Source organism: Pichia kudriavzevii, chromosome 1, assembly GCF_003054445.1.
Source record: "Pichia kudriavzevii chromosome 1, complete sequence".
Lineage (NCBI taxonomy): Eukaryota > Fungi > Ascomycota > Pichiomycetes > Pichiales > Pichiaceae > Pichia > Pichia kudriavzevii.
Genome location: NC_042506.1, coordinates 747,018 through 765,584, shown reverse-complemented (window position 1 = coordinate 765,584; position 18,567 = coordinate 747,018). Strand labels below are relative to the sequence as shown.

The window sequence follows — 18,567 nt, the reverse complement described above, 5'->3', positions numbered from 1 at the left end:
ACGCCCTACTTTTATTGCTGAAATCTAACAGTATTATCATTTTGAAAGGAAAACAAAAACCGTTTATCCATTTAAAGTTATTTATACAAAATTAACAATTATTATTTAAGAGAAAAGCATGTAAAATGTATTTTGTTTGGTGACTAGAGAATCTCTCCTCAGTATTACAGCCAGTATTTGAAATCAGGATTCAAATCACCTCTCACAATTTGACTTCTTTCGTCTTTTTCATTCCATTGTTGTCTATAGCTATCAGTATCCTTTCTGAAATTCAACCATCTAAGGTATGCTGCATAAACAGCCAACAAGAGAAACGCAAGACAAGCAAACGCAATGCAAATACCAAAACCCTTTTTAAATCTCGGTGCTTCATTATTAGGGAAAATAAAAGACGAGACAATACCACCAATATTACCAAATCCAATAACAAATGCTGTACCAACTGACTTTCTGGTGTGCCCAGAAAAATTGAGTGACATCCAACAGATTAAAATAGGCATGCAGGAGTATAATCCCATTGCAGTTAAGAAACATCCTGCATACCTGGCGTTGGCATCATAACACGAGAAAACAATCGATAGGCCAGCAATCGAAACAGCACTAGCTATAAGTGCAAATGGCAATCTAATTTTGCTCATATCCGAGGTAACAGCAAGTATGATTGAAAATCCCATTGTTGCCAACCATGGATAAATTGAGTGTCTTTGTGCTTCCATAGCAGTATAACCTAACTCTGCAATAACAGTAGGTGCAAAGAATGCATAACAGTATGATGGAACAACCAATGAAAAATAACAAATGGCAGTTATATAAAGCATTGGTTCTTTGAAAACGGTAGCAATATCTTTCCAAGTTTGCTTGATTTCGAAACCAGAATTACCCTGATAAAGTTCCAACTTTTGCTTCAAGAATGATCTTTCATTTTCATTCAAGAATCTTGCTTCTTCAGGAAAGTCAGAGACTGCAAAGTAAAGTGGGATAGCCAAACCCATAGTGAAGGCACCTTCGATAATATAAATCCATTGCCATGAGTCAAAACCATGAACTCCGTGTAAATCATTGATTCTATAAGCTAGAGCACCTGCACAACCGCCGGCTAGACAAGTACAGTTGAAAAAAAAGGCAATCCTCTTCAAAGACTCACCAGATGTATAGAAGTTAGCAATAATGTAGAAAATTGCAGGAAAGGAACCAGCCTCAAAAATTCCAAGGAACAATCTGCAAACAACCAAACCGCCAAAATTTTTAGACCATGCAACCAGAAGTGTTACCAAACCAAACAAAAAGATCATAACGGATAACCACACATGAGGTTTTATTATTTTTATTAGGTAGTTTGATAAAACTTCGAAGACAATATAGGGAACAAAGAAAACAGTAAGTGCAGTTGCAAATTGGTTACCATGTAAACCAAGTGCTTTTTCGATACCGTAGACTTTTGCGTTGGAAACATTCACTCTATCAAGAAATGCTAAGAAGTAAAGTAAGCAAAATGGTGGAACAACGCAGAGGTCAATTTTCCACATTAGTTTCTTTTGGGAGATGTTCATCTCAGATGCTAACTGATCGACTTTTTGCTTTTTCTCTTCGTCTGTAAGTTGCAATTCTCCTGTGCCCTCTTTCACATTTAATTCGACATCCTGGTAATTATTAGATTCTGAAGAGGTCTTGTGACCGCTACTCATAGACGCAGATTCCTTTTCAGACATTGGCTTTTGTTCTTAACGAAATTTCTCTATTGTCTACAAGAAATAAAAAAAAGGGAGAGGAAGAATAACAACCACAGCAAACAGAGAGATAGAAGGACATAACAGCTACTAGTCTAGCATTTGAATAACCTGCGTGAAATGGATTCAAAGTGAAACACACCTTATTTATAGCGGGTCTTTACCCCAGCTGAGTCATTATGAAATATTTTTCGTTATGCTGACCCTTAATTACCACACCAACACTCCTTCTCCTCTTCAGGGCTATCTTTTCCTATTGTTAGTCACACCCTGGCTATATCCGCGTGTGCGGGTCCACGGAAATACGCTGCCGAACCTCCTTTTTCGGGAAGTCCGCCCGGTGCCGGATACGGCTCAGTTCCTGTCCGGCTTTTGAGAGAAAAGTCCGGTTTTCCTTTTCAGGAAATCAACTTTTTTGCAGATCAACGCTACATAGATATACTTTGGCTTCTATAGAAGTTGGTTGAAGAGAGTCAACGCTCAAGGATATTAGTGTGGAGCCCACAAAAGGGTACCATTTGATAGGGGGAGGTTTTTTCTCTAGCTTTAAAAAAAAGGGAAAACCGAAAACAGATTGAATTCAAAGAATCAAAAGATAGTTGTAAGCATTCTTTTGATGCTCAAGTCTCAAATCAAGTACTTTAAGTTTGCCATTGTGCTATTCACCTCGCACTACTAGGGAATACATTCACATGAATAGTTACTTTAAGCTAGAATAAAAATTCTTTTCACATCTATACACAATAATCTAATAAACTTCAAGAACATACTTGCCCTCTTCCTTCATTTCTTCAACAGCCTTGGCTGCATCGACCTTGATACCCTTCTTAGCTGCATCCGCCTTAACAACATCTTGTAAACATGCTGAAATATCAGGAACTGGCCAGGTTGGACCACACAAGTAGAAATGACCTTGCTTGTCAATAATCAAATCTCTTAATTCATCCAAGTTTTCTCTGATCTTATCTTGGATATAAATCTTCTTTGGCTGATCTCTTGAGAACGCTGCACCTAGATGGGTTAGAACGTTTGCATCCATGTAAGATTCCCAGTACTCACCATATAAGTACTCTTGTCTCTTGTGTCTTGAACCCAAGTATAGGTAAATTTCACCGATTTCCGCACCATGTTCTAGTTGATACTGTCTTTCTTCGATAAATGCCTTGAATGGTGCCAAACCAGTACCTAAACCTGCCATAATAATAGGCTGTGTAGTTAGAGGTGGGAGTTTCATAATCGAGGGTTTCACGGAAACAACCAGTTCTTGACCCACTTGCAGATCAGATAAGTACTTGGAACATTGACCGTATCTCTTACGACCCTTATTATCAACCCAATCAACAACAACAATTAGCAAATGAACTTCATTTGGATGTAATTTTTGAGACGACGCAATAGAATATTCTCTTCTCTTCAGTGGAGAAATAAGTTGGACTAAATCTTGCGCTGATGGTCTGACGGATTTGAATATTTCAAAAATATCAGCAAATGTGTAGAATTCTTCTTCTTGAAATTTCTTGAAAAGAGCCGCACCTGCTGGTGAAATTAGTTTTTCTAATTCTTTCTTCTCATCTTCGTCACTTGCAAATTCAATTAGTGATTCATAGAATCTCTTTGGTGGTTTTCCAAATAAGTCTAAATTCTCAATGAGTGTTTGTTCAATAGTTCTAATCTCAAAAAGATCAGAGTTATCCTTGTGAGCAACTTCGACCAATTCATTAGCGTCCAAGCCATACATTTTAATAAACTCTCCCACCAATTCGGCATTATTTCTACCATGAACACCTAAAGCTTCACCAATATTGTACGTCAATCCTGTACCAGAAACATCAAATTCAATATGGAAAATGTTACGATCATAATCACTTGGTGTTAATCTCTTATTCTCCTTTACCTTGACAACAAAATTCTTAACAGGTTGATCTGGTCTTAGGGATTTGGTGGTGCCATAAGCCTCCTTGAACATTAACTTCTTAACTAATTCATGTGGTTTTTCAATTTGGACATTAACATTATCCATAAATGCTTCTCTTGGGTTAGGCGCAAAAGAAGTTGCTCCAATAACCGAGAATTCATCATCTTCATTATCTTCTAATGTAGACCACTCAGCATTGTACTTTAATGTCTTTAACCCAATAGCCTTTGCATTTTCAACTTGATCGGCAATCACTGAAGCTAACAGTTCTGCTTCAGAACCAAAAAATTGCAAAATCTTTGTTACAACAGAATGTTTAATTAATGAAGGATGAGTCAATGTCCAGAATACAGATTGGATGGCAATCGATGAAGTTCTGCCCTTGGTTTCATCGTGTTCGCCGATAGCTTCTAAGTCAAGAAGTTGCAACTCAATTTCCTTTAAAGCTAATAACTTCTTAATTTGAGTAGATAACTTCTTCTCAATTTTCTCTGTATCAAAACCATCGCACAAAATTACCAGTGATGCACCGGCGTTTAAAAATTCAAAGACGTTGACGGAATTGAAGATGTTGATATCTTCAACCAATAAGAAATCAACCTTTTCGTAAGGTCCGGTTGAAATAGTAACATCAAATAGGCCTGCGTTGATAGAGTTATCGTAGACAGGAGTGAATTGAATATCTTCATCAAACGAAATGGCATTTGCAAGTTTTGCTGGAAACTCAATAAATTTAGAATTATCATTCAATAAGAATCTGTATGATTTGCCTTTTTTATTGAATTTATTTGTCAAGTCGGTTACGGAAACATCAGAAACTTGAACATTGAATCTACCTTGGAAAAATAGGGATGCTTGAATGTCTAATCTTAAAGATGAGACACCATTGGTTGTTTCAGCAACTACGTTGATATTTTTAGCATTGGTACCCACAAATTCATTGAACTTAGCAGATTCAAAAGGAACCGCAGATTTAATCAATAAAATACCAAAATCATGAACATTGTCGTCAGTGGATCTAGCAAATTCAACAACCGTCTCATCAATTGCAAAGACAGCGTAAATACTCGACGCATCCTTGTTACCGAAATATTCGAAAACACCAAATTTCGTACCTAAAACGGTATTCAGTTTCTCCAAGGCCAAAGAAACAACGGTTGTCTTTGGAACACCAATGATGGAACCCTTCAAAACATTGTATAATTCGGTGAAAGTTTTCTTCAAGTCATCAGCATTGGAAACATTCAGAGTTTCATTGACGGAAACAGACTTTCCATTGAATAAATGAATGTTGGCAATATTTAGTTTTGCCAAAACCTGAGAAACGACAGTAAAATACTGTGCTTCCTTAGCGTTAGTGGAAGTTAAAACAGGGATATTTAAAGTTTTTGCAATTTGTAACGCATCAGTGTAAGTATTTGATAATTTTTTTGCATTGAAATCGTAAGATAAAGTTGAAACTTGAAACGATAATGGCAAGGAATGATACTCATTTGGATGTTGTAGCAGAGCTGGCGCAATATTTGTCAAGGCATCAGCAGTTGCAAAAACAGTAGTTGTATTGGAAGAGTTTTTCAAATAACCGAGGATTAAGTTACCCGCATCGCTGGTAATATCTAAATCAACAATTGATGGAACGTTCGATTCTGCGTTGGTTCTCTTTAGCGATGCCCATAGACTGAGCGGGGAGGTAGACTGATCTGTTGGGATTTGAAAGTTGAAGATTTTGTCAGATAACAAGTAGGAGGTACCTAAAATGACATTGTATTTGCTAGTGAAGATTCTGCCTTTGATTTGTGAAGGGTCAAGGGGGATACCAGATGGGGAAGTCGCAGTGGCTTGCGACAGTTCACTTGCAGAAGTGTGTGTGGACATTTTTCAGTATGGTCCTGCTAGCAGATTAAGATTAACTTAGGGTAGCAAACAATACATACTACAATTGGGAAGATTAAAAGATTTATACTTGAAGATTTAGGTGAAAAAATCCACGTTCTAGATAGGGAACAATCAATCACCGTGAAATTTCATACCCCGTTAATAAAGAGGGAAACGAGCCAAAAGAAAAAAAAAAACACGTGAAGCCACACTTTCCTGTTTTGCACGCGCACGTGATTTACTCATTTAGGAAATTGAAGGCATTTTCCTTTGCTATGTAGAAATCAGAGTGTGATAATGCATAAGAAGAAGGTAGTATTGACTCCGATAATGAAGACAGGTTGGTGTCATCAACTCGCCATAAACGAGACAGTGTGGGCGTTCCTAGCCTGTGCACAAATTTGGGTCTCTTCTTCATTTCTTTGCTGATTTTGGATTCTCGTAGGGGCTGGTCCATCTTAGGATGTGTAAATTGTTTGACTTTCATTTTCGTCCATGTACGTTCTTGATTGAATATACTACGAATACACTTTTCGTTGAATTTCCTAGTCTTTAGCACAGACCACGCCTTCTTTAGATGTGCATCAACCTTATTGTTCGATTGAATTGGAGGTAATGTTGGTAACTTTGCCTTTGAGTATTCTTTCATTCCTAGTTTCACCATCTCTTGGAATGCCCCCGTTTGTTGCGAGTGGATGTATTCTAACAATATAAGCAACTGAAGTCGTAATGACCAGTACCCTGATTTTGTCCTAATTTGCTGGATAAATGCATCTTCATCAAGAGACCATTTCACAACTTTACCCTTTGTTGATATATCAATGATTTTTGAGATTCCATATAACTGAGGCTGAACAGTTGCATCGTTGATACTAGCTATTAAGTTCGCATCAAACAATCTCGACTGTAAGGAGATATAATCTAAAAAGGCAGACTTACGTGCTGACTGTGAGAATTTGGACTCTGCACCTCTGTATAAGGATGGGAACATATGCCAGTCATGTGTTTGCAACAATTTGTCGGTTATGTCAAATGAAGAGATTATAAAATCTTTCCAGTTGGCAATTATTTTCAGATTGTCAGGTAACCATTGTGGTATACGTGTAACTAAATTCCGATATAGCAATAACAATCTCGAGCCAGGTTTTACTTTGCCCTGCAATCTAAAATTATTAGTCAACAACTTGCGCCTTTTGGTACATCCATCATCAGACGAGAAAAAAAAGGGAGAAAATTCTTCAATCGTAAATTTCAATGGATAAACGTAAGTTAATAAGTTGACCAGCGTATGCATTGCATAACTAACATCAATCACAGTAGCTACGTCTATTAGAGTGATTGCCCATTTTAATGTTGGTTCCTCGTGCTGAAGTAAGTACTCAGTAGTTATTCTATTGAGAATCTCCGTATCCCTTGGTAAAGAAGTATCTTCACTGAGAACATTTTGACGGAGTTCATCTAGTGTTATTTTTTCTGCCAGTTGATCGATAATTTCCATAGTTAATCTGCCCAAGAAAACCTGTTTATTAACAAGAATTTTACTGGACTCTATTCAGATTTTGGAAAGTCGGTATTGCTGAGAATAAAGGATCATCTTTATTTGATGCCTTCGCACATTGTCAACTCGCTTGTTGATGAAATCGTGAAAAATGAGAGATCATACAGCTTACGTAAACATACAAAATTTGAGTATTCGTTCAAGCGATGAAGGGTAAGTTTCACACATATTACACGAGATGAAGACATGCACTATCTTTGTAAAGAGAGAAGATCCATTTTGAAGATACCTATAGGGGGTCGCACAAGGATGGGCTAAGTGAAGCTGGTACAAACTTGCAGCTTTTTTTTCCATGTTACTCCTTTGCAGCCGTATGTCTTGTGGTAGTTAGTTTTTGCTAAAGTCGATGTGATATATTTTGGCAAATATAAGAGTAAGATGGATTTTCATAGAAAAAAGAGCGGTTGTGGGAATATACGTGTAGTACTAAGTGTTGCTAGCTCCACAGATAAACATGTCGTGTCTGTTTTGCTTGATATATTTACCCAGCATCTCTATAAAGAAAGTATTTTCAAGATATAGAATTAAGTAGCTTTTACAAAGGAATTAACTTGGTAAGATGCGAGGTGTTTTTAAGTTTAAAACATAATACTAGCATTAAGAGCACTAGAAAGAAAAAGTTCTGTTATTTGGATTCACAGTAGTCCTTTTCACATGAAAGAGAACTCTCGCTGCTGGAACTTCCAATCTCTTGCTCTGATCCTTTTTCTTCATCAGTAGAAGATTTGATTGTTTCCTGATCAATGTTTTTCTCTATTGCTTCCCGATCAACCTGTCTAACAGTTTTAACAAAGCAGCATAGAACCAAAATCAAAGCATTGAATGCCATTGCCACATACAATATTATTTTTAATCTGCTCTGCAAATGATTTTTTTCCTCCGATGAATATGCAACAACAACATCCCCAATAATTGAAGGTACAAGTGCATTGCCAATACTCAAGAAGACTTGTGAGACAGTCTGAAAAATTCCATTTACTACCCCCTGTAGATGGAGAGGTGTAAAGTCAACAACAATTTTCATATAAATATTGAAAAACATGTTACAACCATAACCCCACATAAAAAGGGATATGAAACCATACTTCCAAAATGAGTTCGAAGTGCCGTAATGGATCCGAGAGAACCAAATCAAGCCACCCAATGTTAGAGCACCGGAGTAGACAAATAATTTATTTCCCTTAAACTTCTCGTACATCCATGGCCTGTAAATAGCTGCACCAAATGCTAAACCAAAACCTAAGGGTGAGACCTTCAATGCAGTTATAATTGATGAGTTGTGCTCAATGTCTTGATAAAACATAACAGCAGTAACCATGACCATAAGCATCACTGCGTAATAAAGACTGCAACAGATTAAGAAAATAGCAACATTAGGGATTTTAATGAGTTCTGGTGGAAACAACAGGTCAATTTGTAGTCTCCAATCTGATGATTTTTCTTTGTTAGAGTGTTTTTCCTGATACCGCTTCAAATAAAAACCATCAAAAAACAGAGCAAAGACTATGGTAAAAAGCCCAACTATCAAAGGCAAAATTGCTTTTGCATGCCTCCAACCTTCGGCGCCTTCCGTTAAACCAAGAATAATCAGAAGGACACCAACAACAACCAAACTTGCTGAAATGTAATTGAAGTTTTTTATATTCAAAGAGTTATGTGCCTTGGTTTTTCTCACTGGAATAATCAAAAAGAATAAGGAAATATCGCAAAACAATGCCAATGAAAAGGTGAACCAGAAATAGGCCCTATATCCCAAACTAGTAAGTGAAAAGACACCGCCCAGAATCAATCCAATACTAAAAATTGATGTCAATGCGACAAATAAGGCAGAAATAGCTGTCTGCAAATGCTTGAGCTTAGGACCTGTAAAATAGTTAGCCATTAAAGACAAAACAGAGGGTAGAAGTGAAGAGGCTCCTATACCCTGAATAGCCCTGAAAACAATCAATGGAATTATTGATGAATGTGGGAGCAAGGCACAGATCAGAGAGGTAATCCAAATGATTCCCAATCCAACCAAATAGACAGTATCGGGTCCAATTATATCGGCAATTTTTCCAGTTACCATTATGAAAGAACCAAGAGTTAAAGCATAGGATGATAAGACCCATGAAGCAACCGAGGAGTTTGTATTGAATTTTTTTTCTAGGTCTTGTTGCAAGATGATTATAGCTGCACTGTTCATATTATCTAGGGTAACACCAACTAAGGCTATTCCATATGCAACATAAATATTACGTTTTTCTAATGGAACCAAATTTCTTCCCCAAGAAAAGAAATTTATAGTTTTCTTAGTAACCGCAAGCATGTTCTGTCAGAGTTGGTTATTGATACGTTTGGTCATATTCCAAATGATAGAAGGGAGAATAAACTGTGCTTTATATAAAGCACGATGGTAGTAATCGAAAGGAAAAGAATTTTGTGGAAAAACTCGACATCCAATTTATGTTCACAATCCGGAGTGGTTTGTGAAAACTCCCTGTTCAGAACAACATGGTTAACCTAGAAACGTATTTGCCTTTCAAGCAAGTTAATTTGGCAAATACGTTTATTTTGGTATTACTAATAGTTAAAGCCCCCTTAGTATGTTGCTAAAAATAGTGAGTAATACAATTGCAGCAAGGTTGAAAGGGGATACTAGTACACCAAAAAGATTACTAATTGGAAAGCTGTCGTTTTCATGGCGGAGATGTTAATTTCCAAGGGCAGATAAGACTAGTTGCCTAATTAGGGAGAACTCCATCTAAAAACTTCTGCTACAGCCCTGCGTAACGACTGATCCCGCAACTTATTATCTGAAAATTATCCACGCCTATTTCAACCTTCAAACAGTCAAAGGAACATTCTAGAAAAACTTGGTCAAAGCCATCACTATTCAGCACTGGGGGGAGGTAACAACAAGAGGTAATTCTTACCAGCAAAGGGTCTAATCTGGTGTCATCTTGCCATATTGGGTAAAGAGGTTTGGTAATATTTTTGCGTAGCTTTTTTGGTATGGGAAACAGCTGTGTTTACGTAATCCAACAAATCTGTGGGGTCGTTCAGAATAAGTGGGAAAATTAAGTAGAGATCTGGTAAATTTCTCATTAATAGTGAGTTAGTACGACTATAATAATTGACAAGTGTCCAACTTTTGGCCAAAATGTTTGGCTTTTATCAAGTCAAAATGAAGCTTATATTCTGCAATTGATTAAGAATAAAGAGAGTATTTTAGAGTCAAACTCTGCTCACATCTAAACAGTTTGCTTGTTTCATTTTGAAACTGTCACGATGCTACTGTGGGAAGTTTCAACTAGAAGAATAAACAATCATAAGTGAATGTTTTTATGGTTCAGGCATTGTTGTAATACTGCCTAATTTTTACTTTCTGTATACACCATTTTATTAACCCAAAAAAAGTTGTGAGAGTTAACTGGATACCTTTTAATCCAATATTTCCAAAAATGTGTATGTGGTACCATGCTGTTGGAAAACATTAGGCGGTTTCTGTCTGTTACCCGCCTAATTGAGGAATAGAATGTACATTTTGGGGCTTCTCTTCACACACCTCAGAGATTTTTCTGCAACAAGCTGCACTCGGGTTTGTTTAAAGAAAACGGTCCTCAACAATCACCAATAAGAAAACCGCTTCAACATACATTGGTTGATCCGTAAAGAACGCAACAGGTGCAAGCGGGGCAAGTATAATTTAAATAAGGCGATATATGTATCTTTTCTTAAGCTTTACTGGCGACTAAAACATAATAAACCACAACTTGTTGTCTATCATTAATCCAATATATGCTAGGTTTTGTTCTCTAAACCTCCTTTATACGTTCACCATTGTAAAAAAAAGGAACATACCGAGACTGTTACAATTATGAGTGATTCTTACCCAATCAGCTATCCGCAGAAAAAAAATTATTATCTATGTTATAACAATATCTGCTCGAAATAGTGTAGTCGAAAAGATTCAACGTAAAGAAGCTACTTATAGTATAAGCATAGTCATAGTATATAGTAATGAATTCAGTTATTGGGGACTTTTATCTACCTCTAGCTTTCCTCACAGCGCATTCAATCAATGTATAGCATTATTGAGGTATTTGGAGGACCAATTTACCTGTTGTTTTTCTGGCTTCCATTGCAATTGCGGCTTCTTTGTAATCCTTCAATGGGTACACCTTGGAAATGTCAACGTTTAACAATTTAGAGTCAATTAAACCAAATAAAGATTTAGTGTAATGGTCAAAAACTGGTTGTTCTTCGATATAAGTGAATAAATTTGGCTTGACGAGCTTGATATTTTTAGCCTGCAACCTGCTGATTTCAAAAGATTCAATCTCACCAGATGCAATACCATAGTTAACAATGGTACCCTTCTTAGCAGCAACTTTGATAGACATATCAATTGCATCCTTACCAATGGAATCAAAAACACACTGAACACCATTACCGTTTGTGAGCTTGAGAACTTCATCTGCAATTTCGTCATATGAAAGTTTTGACGAATTCAGCAAATATTCAGCTCCATTGTCTTTTGCTTTTGCTAACTTGTCATCAGATGAAGCAACTGCAACGACATGCGCTTTTTTGAGCTTACTGAGCAATTGCACAAGTATCAAACCGACACCACCTGCTGCTGCCGTGACAAGAATGTAATCATCCTTCTGAACATCGTATGCATCCTTAATGAAAACAACACCAGTTAGACCCTGTGCTAGAACGGCAGCATATAGTTTTAATTGCTCATCAGTTGCATCCCCACCCAAGTTAACTACATGAACGTAGGTAGGGTTGACCTTTGTAAATTGTGCAAAGTTATCAAAACCCAAATATGCAATTTTATCACCCACTTTATAGTCTTTGATGTTCCTACCAACGGCAACCACTTCACCTGATGCCTCGGAGCCGGGAATGTGGGGTAAGGAGATTGGGTACACACCTTCACGGAAATAATATTCAATAAAGTTGATGCCTGAATATTTGTTTTTGACCAAGATTTCATCGTCTGAAATCGAGGGAACAGGATAGTCAGTTTTATATTTCAAAACCTCTGGGCCTCCTGTTTCCTCAAAGATAATAACAGACTGCTTTTCCGGGATTGTGCTTGTCATTCTTTTCTTGTTTTGTTTTGTTGTGCTTTTGCTTGTTCTTTATTTTGAATATAATACCACAAAAAGGTAAAGCGGGGTTAAAGAGAGCCCAAAAATAAAGCATTGGTAGTGAAGAGAATTGGTCATATTTATATAGTATTTTCAGGTCAGATTAGTAATGATCAGCCGTATGGTATGTCCACCATCAAAAAATAGGTAACAGTACATAGATATAAACATGGAATTAAGCAAGGAAATAAGTCAGGAACTGTGAATTACGACCGATGCAAGTCTTCGGATGATGGAAATTAACTCCGAATGACTGAATAATGCATTTGTCGATCTGATCTTGATTTTGCAATTTTACGACCGAGATGGTGAGGAAGTAATACAGCAGAAAGTGAAAGCATAAAAAATTCCAACTTAAGCTAAAGTAGTATATATATACTTATATATACATATTTGTCTGTGTACGATTGACAACTACAACGTAAACCAAAGTATGATCAAGCAAATCAAAGAGACTGTAGTTAGTACAATTGCCTGTCGACGATGTCTAGCATCGATTTTGGTCAGCAAGACATTGAGACCGGGCATTTTCAAAATGATACCTTCCATTCGACCTGCTAAGCCATCCAAGACTTTCCGCTGTCTGAGCATTTCGTCCCTCGTTTCTGCCACTTGAGTCAACAGTTGGTCCATTATAGAATGCTGGTTTTGGACACGCACGCGTTCATCCAAATAAGCCGACTCGTTAGTTGTTGAATAATGTTGTTCGGCTTCATCATCTTGGAAGCTCTCATTGAGCAACTGATTGCGGGCAATAATTGCGTCATAGTGGGATGTGATACGTTTGAAGTCCTGTTTATGTCTGTATAGCTCATCTTTGAAACGTTGGTTGTTTGCGTTTTTCTCGAAAGTGACCAATAGTTGGTTAATTTCCTCTCTTAATTCAGGACTGTCGTTAGTGTTCAACTTTGCCAGTTTGTTTGACAACTGGGTCGAGAGTTTCAACAACGAAGCACGCTGGCTCATGAGTTCAGTTAGTGATGCCAATGGCTTGTAGTTGTAGGTCTAGCCAATCCAAGGGATGGAAGTTTGATGACTGACAAGGATGTATGTAGAAAAAAGGAATATTGTTGAGATTGGTGAGGGCGACAATATTTGAGATATGATTTGGCAATTCGAACGATAGAGTATTATTTTTGTAGTAGTGGAGGAAAAGGGTGGGCACATCGTAACTCTGGTGTTGACCTATTAGGATATGTAAGTAGTCCCCATCTTCCGGTTTGTGGTTTCCAATTGAAACTGGACAATTGAAGGAGAGAGAGTCTTTCAGAAGTATGTAGTCTTTACAAGAGGGGTAATTTGCAATGAGATGTTTAAGAAATAAGCTGTACATTTTTAAGAAATATAAATTTCAGTATCGATTCATGAATAATAGAGTATATAGGTGAGTAGTGATTATATAAGTAAGAGGTGAGAAAGATTTCAATAACCAGAGTGGAAAGAATGAGTGGTTGGGGGAAAAAAAAATAACAATAACGAAGGTGTTGAAAATGACACTATAAGTGCATTTTTTTTTCTTTTTCATTTATTGTTTCATTATTTTTTCTTCTTCCATCCAATTCGTCCATTACTTTACGATATTGCTAACGATTAGAAGGATGTTGATGGTGGATTGTGGATTTGTTTACATTTAAGTATGCAAGAGTGTGTTCATATGGTGAACGGGTTCTCCAATCTTTTTATTTTTTTTAATTTGTTTTCGATTTTCCAATTAAGCATCAAGAGCCATTGATTTCTTGATTTCAGCAATGGCACCACCTGGGTTCAAGCCCTTTGGACATGTCTTAGAACAGTTCATAATGGTGTGACATCTGTACAAGGACATAGAGTTTTGTAGCATGTCCTTTCTCATTTTGGTTGCTTGATCTCTGGAATCCACCATCCATCTGTAAGCTTGCATCAAGACGGCAGGACCAAGGTATTCTTGTTGATTCCACCAATAGGAAGGACAAGAGGTTGAACAACAAGCACAAAGAATACATTCGTATAAACCGTCCAACTTCTTTCTGTCTTCAATGGATTGAAGGTTTTCTCTTTCAGGCATTGGCTTATCGGATTGTAAATAAGGTTGGATGGATTTGTACTGTTTGTAGAACAAGGTCAAATCAGGAACCAAGTCTCTGACAATGTACATGTGAGGCAAAGGGTAGATTTTCAAGTCCTTGCCCGAGTCCTTGTCGATTTTACAAAGACAAGCCAAGGTGTTTCTACCGCCAATGTTCATAGCACAGGAACCACAGATACCTTCTCTACAGGATCTTCTGAGGGTCAAGGTTGGGTCATGTTCGTTTTTGATCTTCAAGAGAGCATCAAGAACCATTGGCCCGGTTTTGTTCATGTCCAAGGTGTAGGATTGCATGTGGGGCTTGACGTCTGGAGTGTCTGGGTTCCATCTGTAGATCTTGAAGGTCTTGAGGTTAGGAGTCTTTGCGGCAGTTGTTGCCATGTTTCTAATGAAGTTCTTCATCATCATTGTGAATATGAGTTTGTTTGTTAGGACGATACGGTTAAGGACTCGTTTGCAAGGTTAGTTCAAGAAGGAATAAAGACTAGTATGACACAACTGGAATATAGCTGACAAATTCAAGTTGATATGGAGGGGGGGGGAAGGTTTCAAAGCAAAAATATTGGAACGCCAAATAACAATAGTCAGCACCTTCTCTCTCCTTCGTATAAAAAGTACTATTTGCTAACACACCTTCAAACCCCCCCCCCCCCCCCCATGTATCTCAGAACCCTCCGACAATTTCCCTCACATTCCCACAACTTCCCCCAACTACCCACAACGTCCCACTGAATCTTCGCCCGTATCCGCCTCTCCATAACGACAATCGCGAGACTCCTCATTCGCCGACTCGGCTCCTCAAAATGGAAAGTTTATCACCTTCATCTATTCCGCCCCCCCCTCCCCCCTTCTCCCCTAAAACTCTCACCCGGATATTTGTAAACATTCCTTCCGAAGTTTAAGTGCTCGCTCACTTGCAACACGCGCCGCTGTCGCGTCGCGACACACGTCCTGCAACACACGTGCTACAGACAAATTCCCCTCAACTCCGAGTAACTTCCAATGTCTATTGTAGAGAACATGTCCAACAGCGATAGACGACGCCCCCAAAACACCCCCCTTAAGAAGCTCCTCAATTACCATCTGCAATTGCACACGCGCCACAACCGGCCGTACTCCGTCTGGCGCATGCGCCACGCAGGAGAGAAATCGGTAAATTTGTGCCTCATTAGAAAGATGCCCTGATTTTCCTGATGGTGATCTAGATGTTGTTGATGATGGTGAGGGCAATGTTTCTGCAGTTGTTGTTGTTGTTGTTTCTGCAGTTGTTGTTGTTGTTGGTGATGGTAATGACTGTTCCAGTGGAATAGGTACATCAATCACAGTGGAATTACTCAGTTTCTTGCTGAATAGAATCACCAGTTCGTCCAAAGACAACTCACTTCTCAACTCGTCGCCAACTACTGCTCTCTCTCTTGCCTCTATGGCACCCTTGTAGTCCATATACTCTCTCTCCAGCTCTCTTCTTAATTCAAATGCAATGTTTCTTGGTCTGTACTTGTGCACTTGACCTTGGAAATACGCCTCCTCCTTCAAACGGTCCCGTTCTTCCTTTGGAGGGTCCTCATAGAAACGATTACCCCTCCTGGCATGTGAAACCTCTTTGAGGAGCCTCTTACTTGGGCCCGGCTTCCCCCATCTCACCTGTCGTACAACAGCCTCCACTGGATTCACCTTCAGCTGCCGGTACAGCCACGTCTGGTGCCTGATCCGCTGGACATCCAACAAGGGGAACTTCATTGTCTCTGGTTCTGCTAATCTTTCTCTTGGAGTCTCTTTCCAAATGATCCACTAGCAATATAGTACAGGCTCGTTTCGTAAATGTACAAACTATTAAACTGTAAAATGGAACGCGTCTATATTCTCCTATTCCAAATGGTGTCCCTTATATGAGAGACCTCTATATATATATATATATAGATAGATAGATAGATAGATAGATAGATAGATAGATAGGCAAATATATATAAATAGATAAATAGGTACAAATATATCTACTCATCCATCTACTTATTATAACATATGCTAAAACTCCTTCAAACATTCACAGTATACGCTCTTTCTCCCCAAGGCTCGAAAATCATTTTGCTTTCCCAACGGGTTTTCGCATTTTCTTGTCTTTTTTTTTCCCTCCCTTACTATTTGGACACAATATGGAGATCTATTTTTCCAGAGACTGGATTTATAAAAGAAAAGTTCCTTAATTCGTAATCCTAAATCATATCATTTGCATACTACATCTCAATATACCTTGCCACACTAAGCCAAACCATTTCTTGTTTCCCACTTTATTCTATACATCTTATAGCATTAACTTGCCATAGTTCTTCCCGCTGCATATCTCCCTCATAAGTGAAGCCTCCCCACTAATAGAATTGTAATCAATACGTTTTCCAATGTGGAAACCTCAACCACGGTATCGTTGGAAACTGCTACGTCTTTTCCACTCTCACATTAGGATACATAATTACTCGGTACGACTGTGGAAGTTTATCGTTTTAGTTGTGCTGCTCTCAATATCAATATCGTCCTATGCCTATTCAAACAAACGTTATCAACCCTCAAATAAAAACTGCTCCAAGTATATCGAGTCCATCGCTAATTACGATGACAGATTTCTTGAAGATGCAATCAAGAAATGCCCAATTAGTGAACGCCCCTTCTCATCATCGGTTGATGGGCCCTTTTCCGTGGGTTGCAAGGACCCTTTTGTTGAAAATCAAAACCAACGTTTAAATGCTGCATTTGTGGTTTTGGCGAGAAACTCGGAAATCGACGGCGTCATATTGTCCATGAGGTCCTTGGAACGTCGGTTCAACCAATGGTTTAATTATCCTTGGATCTTTCTGAATGATGAGCCCTTCACAGAGGAATTCAAAACCAGAGTCGCCGAAGTGGCTAGTGGAGAATACAAGTTTGGCGTTATACCTAAAGATGAATGGTCCTTTAGAGAACAGTCTCCAACAAATGAAAACCACCTCTTCTTTGAAGAGGCAATAGAGAACCAGGGAGATCGTGGAATAATGTATGGCAATATGCAATCCTACCATTCAATGTGCCGATTCTATAGTGGCTACTTCTTCAACCATCCGCTGGTGGAACAGTTGGATTGGTACTGGCGTGTTGAGCCAGAGGTTGAATTCTATTGCGACTTGACATATGATCCTTTCCTTGAAATGGAGAGAAAAGGTAAAAAATACGGATTCACAATAGCAATCAAGGAACTGATGGACACCGTACCTAGTCTATTCAGGTATACAAAGCATTTCATCAATGAATATGACATTCAACTACCCAATACTTGGAAGTTCTTCACCCACAATTACAGATTCTTCAAAGGCTCCAATGAAAACCAGTATTTAGATGTTACAAATTTAAATGAGTTTTTTAACAAACTCGAACTAATGACTAAAATCACATATTCGAATAATCAAATTTTGAAAGGTTCAGATGACAAATCTTTCCTTGAGTACTTTGTGCTTAATTCGAAAACTCCATTGAATAAACCAATTAATGAACGTTACGATAACGAGAATTTCAATATGTGCCATTTTTGGTCGAACTTTGAGATTGCCAGCACGCAGTTTTTCAAATCTCACGAATATCAATCATACCTCTCATATCTCGAGAATTCAAGGGGGTTTTATACAGAACGTTGGGGTGATGCACCTATTCACTCTCTAGCAATCGGCATGTTTCTATCGCTTGATGAGATCCATTACTTTAGGGATATTGGGTATAAACACTCCACCATTGGCCATTGCCCCTTCAATTCAATGAATCAGAAAAAATATAAATCTAGTCCTGCGTTCAAACATCAAGTCCTACCTGAAGACGAAATCAAATATGCCGATTATGATCAACCAGCCAAAACCAACTGGATAGAGGCAAGCGGCTGTAGATGCAGGTGCCCTAGTGATCATCAGGAAGTTGAAAATACGAGCGGTTCCTGTTCTTCCTTATGGTTGAAACTAACTAGTGATGATTATGTTGAAGGTGTTCAGGACCCTAACTTTATCGGCGGTTTGGGTGAATTCAATTCCTTAGATTTAGATAAAATCGAAGAATTGGCTATACGAAAATTGGAAATTTGGTTGCAGAAAGGATATAAAATCAAAGATTGGAGATTAAGTGATAAAGAAAGAGACCGGCTGTCAACATTATACATCAACAAAAGATAACATTGTGAAATTTAACTCCAAAAGCCTGTTTTTTTTTTTAAAAAATTTTATTCTTCGTTTCGTTTTTCTCTTTCTCTTGTATAAGTAGTCTTAATTTATATA

At 38.1% G+C, this 18,567-nt stretch overlaps 9 protein-coding genes across 9 annotated transcripts; 1 reads left to right on the top strand and 8 right to left on the bottom strand.

Moving 5' to 3' along the window:
- Nucleotides 1-164: 164 nt before the first annotated feature.
- On the bottom strand, nt 165-1,709 carry C5L36_0A03440 (uncharacterized protein; the record flags this gene model as incomplete). The annotated part of the gene is made up of 1 exon (XM_029463360.1): nt 165-1,709. One exon carries the CDS (start codon nt 1,707-1,709, stop codon nt 165-167), a length of 1,545 nt encoding a protein of 514 aa, XP_029319220.1.
- A 766-nt stretch (nt 1,710-2,475) lies between these two features.
- Nucleotides 2,476-5,517, bottom strand: C5L36_0A03430 (uncharacterized protein; the record flags this gene model as incomplete). The annotated part of the gene is made up of 1 exon (XM_029463359.1): nt 2,476-5,517. One exon carries the CDS (start codon nt 5,515-5,517, stop codon nt 2,476-2,478), a length of 3,042 nt encoding a protein of 1,013 aa, XP_029319219.1.
- Nucleotides 5,518-5,755: 238 nt separating this feature from the next.
- Nucleotides 5,756-7,015, bottom strand: C5L36_0A03420 (uncharacterized protein; the record flags this gene model as incomplete). The annotated part of the gene is made up of 1 exon (XM_029463358.1): nt 5,756-7,015. One exon carries the CDS (start codon nt 7,013-7,015, stop codon nt 5,756-5,758), a length of 1,260 nt encoding a protein of 419 aa, XP_029319218.1.
- A 685-nt stretch (nt 7,016-7,700) lies between these two features.
- On the bottom strand, nt 7,701-9,383 carry C5L36_0A03410 (uncharacterized protein; the record flags this gene model as incomplete). Its single annotated transcript, XM_029463357.1, has 1 exon — nt 7,701-9,383. The coding sequence occupies one exon, from the start codon at nt 9,381-9,383 to the stop codon at nt 7,701-7,703; it is 1,683 nt and encodes a 560-aa protein (XP_029319217.1).
- Nucleotides 9,384-11,148: 1,765 nt separating this feature from the next.
- Nucleotides 11,149-12,171, bottom strand: C5L36_0A03400 (uncharacterized protein; the record flags this gene model as incomplete). Its single annotated transcript, XM_029463356.1, has 1 exon — nt 11,149-12,171. The coding sequence occupies one exon, from the start codon at nt 12,169-12,171 to the stop codon at nt 11,149-11,151; it is 1,023 nt and encodes a 340-aa protein (XP_029319216.1).
- A 462-nt stretch (nt 12,172-12,633) lies between these two features.
- Nucleotides 12,634-13,185, bottom strand: C5L36_0A03390 (uncharacterized protein; the record flags this gene model as incomplete). The annotated part of the gene is made up of 1 exon (XM_029463355.1): nt 12,634-13,185. The coding sequence occupies one exon, from the start codon at nt 13,183-13,185 to the stop codon at nt 12,634-12,636; it is 552 nt and encodes a 183-aa protein (XP_029319215.1).
- A 745-nt stretch (nt 13,186-13,930) lies between these two features.
- C5L36_0A03380 (uncharacterized protein) lies at nt 13,931-14,692 on the bottom strand (the record flags this gene model as incomplete). The annotated part of the gene is made up of 1 exon (XM_029463354.1): nt 13,931-14,692. One exon carries the CDS (start codon nt 14,690-14,692, stop codon nt 13,931-13,933), a length of 762 nt encoding a protein of 253 aa, XP_029319214.1.
- A 456-nt stretch (nt 14,693-15,148) lies between these two features.
- On the bottom strand, nt 15,149-16,024 carry C5L36_0A03370 (uncharacterized protein; the record flags this gene model as incomplete). The annotated part of the gene is made up of 1 exon (XM_029463353.1): nt 15,149-16,024. One exon carries the CDS (start codon nt 16,022-16,024, stop codon nt 15,149-15,151), a length of 876 nt encoding a protein of 291 aa, XP_029319213.1.
- Nucleotides 16,025-16,680: 656 nt separating this feature from the next.
- C5L36_0A03360 (uncharacterized protein) lies at nt 16,681-18,465 on the top strand (the record flags this gene model as incomplete). Its single annotated transcript, XM_029463352.1, has 1 exon — nt 16,681-18,465. The coding sequence occupies one exon, from the start codon at nt 16,681-16,683 to the stop codon at nt 18,463-18,465; it is 1,785 nt and encodes a 594-aa protein (XP_029319212.1).
- Nucleotides 18,466-18,567: the final 102 nt, after the last annotated feature.